Source organism: Penaeus vannamei, chromosome 37 (assembly GCF_042767895.1).
Source record: "Penaeus vannamei isolate JL-2024 chromosome 37, ASM4276789v1, whole genome shotgun sequence".
In the NCBI taxonomy this organism is placed as follows: domain Eukaryota; kingdom Metazoa; phylum Arthropoda; class Malacostraca; order Decapoda; family Penaeidae; genus Penaeus; species Penaeus vannamei.
Window position 1 is genome coordinate 26,125,555 of NC_091585.1, and position 2,500 is coordinate 26,128,054.

Here is a 2,500-nt window from a genome sequence, read left to right on the forward strand (position 1 = left end):
TTATAAATATTACCATTATTATTACCCGTTTCATTATTAATTTTGCGATTATCATTTTTATTTTAAGGATTATCATTTTTCCAAAGATTAAAACAATAGTACATGTATCAATAAGTATACATAAAAGGTTATGAACAAAAACTATTCCTGATATATATTCATCATCGGGTTTTGTAATTTTATCACATGGCGACAATGACGTCACTAAATATGGTGATGATTACGTCACTAATTTATCAAAGTCGAGACTGATGACTTCAAGTTAAATCACAATATAAACAAGAAGGGATACGAGATTTAAATAATTGTCGACTCGCTATTTAAAATTTTGACGGAGGAGGAAAATAGAGTTGAATATTGATAGAGAAAATTGGATAAGTCGTTCCATAAATAATTGGATCATTGGTTCTTATTATTTTTCCCCTATTTTCATATGGGATATAATGCTTTAGATAATTTTTTTTGTACCGAAATTCCGTTATTTAAAATGAAAATTCCTGATTTTTCTTAACTGCAAATGTCTTCAAATTCGTATCAACAAAACTCGTGGGTTTAATCATGCAAAGAAATGCACTTCAAAGCATATTTAGTCACTATAGAGGTAGTGCTAAAAGCTTCGTTGTAAGTTATTTGACAAATATAAAAGTCGAGAAAACCGATTCCATTGCGACTCTCCCATGTATAAGTCGATTTCTAAAAAACGACACATAAGACAACACAAAAAGGAGTAAAAAAATAAAGGGGGGGGAGAAAAAAGAATAAATCTGCAAGAAAGAAAGGCCAAAGAAAATATAGAGAACGTAATAAAATTCTAAATCTAAAATATACTCAAAACAGAAAACGGAAAAGCAGCACATCGCACCTGGCTGTGACGTCACTGGGCGTCTGGTTTCACGCCTGCGCACTGGAGGAGAGAGCCAGGCATGCGCAGGCGGGACTTCACAAACACAAAGCAGGAAAAGGAAATGGAACATAATAAACGGTTGTAAGAGACCAGATAGCTAGATGGAAAGCACAAAAAAGTAACAGATGAATAGACGTAACAAATTTCAAGTAAACTGGACATGCTCCTATTATGACATCTTTGTAATTATTAATGTCCATGCACTTCTAATAGCATTCAACCTAATTATGCTATCATTAGATCCATGATTCTTTTAAAAACTGTAATTCATCCTCTACCTACAGTATGACATGACTTTTATCTGTTATCCATCTACACTGTTTACTTTCCTGAAGTGTTTTCACCTAGAGAAACAGCTACAAATGAACTAAATATAATTTGACGTTTCGCATGCACTGGAATATGATTTATAAGATCAAGGGGATTATGTAAGACTGTATATGCATGAAGGCAATTTATAAATTCTCCGTTTTACTTGGTGAAAACACAGACTTCTGTCAAGAGCATGCAAGATACTTTTCCTGTCCCTTGGGCACTAAATATGGCTAAATATATAATACGACTGTTTTTTTAAGGTTTATTGGTACCTGGTGACAAAATTTAGATCAAGTCTATATTATGTATAATCATATTTTTTTGGCAGATACCGTAAATAAATATGAACAAGCATTATAGATAAAAATTTATTAATTATACTTGTGCAACATGCCTCTTTATACAACAGTAATGAAACTAGATTTCATGCGATTGAACGCAGTTGTATTATATATGATTTTACAGCAATAAAATCACATATTACACGTGATACAGACTTGGATTAACTGTGGTTTTAAGAGGTTTGCAATGTTTTACAAGAAAATTAGAAGTGACACCACCTACCTTGGGAAGACATCCTGGGGAGTGTGGAGCACTTGATGGCTGGCTTGATAGGCTGTTTCTCGGCTACAGTCATAGAAAACGGATTAGTCAAAGAAAATGGGTAAATTAAGCATATAGAAAACGAGCAGTCATATTAGAATTACTTAGATGCTTCCTATATTATCTATTATGAATGAACTAAGACTGTTACTTCTATTATAACTATAAAACAACAAAAATATACTATAAAGTCAAACCACACAAATCCCTGTCCATTCTCCATGCTTGAACAAAATAAAATTAAGGCACTCCAAGCTTCTTCCAGCTACTTTTGTAGTACTTTCAGGACGAACAGAAATGAAACATACACCAAATGCCATGGAAGTCAAATGATCACAGAATACAAGACAATACATGGTTCTTTCATTTAAAATGTCACGCGCATTGCCTTTCCATTAGCAAATAAAAAACAAGGGCCGAGGATTGGAACAAACACCAAGATTTTTAAAAGAATATTGAAGGACGGAAGGAAACAGAGTCCGAATATTTCTCTGAGGGGAACTAGAGGGGGGGGAATGATTACCTGCTGGAACATGTTGTTTTGGCGGCGTGTTCAGATCCGGCAGATCGTCACTGAACGAAACAGATTTTTCGAACGAGACTGATTTTTCTGAAATAGGGAAAATCCGTTCATCACAGTCGCCTTAGCTCTCTACCAACCAGTTTGTCCATGCGGTA

The 2,500-nt window shown here is 34.2% G+C and overlaps 1 protein-coding gene across 1 annotated transcript in view; it reads right to left on the minus strand.

Annotated features, from left to right (window-relative positions):
* LOC113814157 (coiled-coil domain-containing protein AGAP005037) overlaps positions 1–2,500 on the minus strand; it is a gene marked incomplete in the record, with an annotated part of 653,514 nt that overhangs the window by 20,828 nt on the left and 630,186 nt on the right. The window contains 2 exon segments of the mRNA XM_070115391.1: positions 1,784–1,846; positions 2,346–2,432. Coding sequence (XP_069971492.1) covers positions 1,784–1,846; positions 2,346–2,432 — 150 coding nt within the window.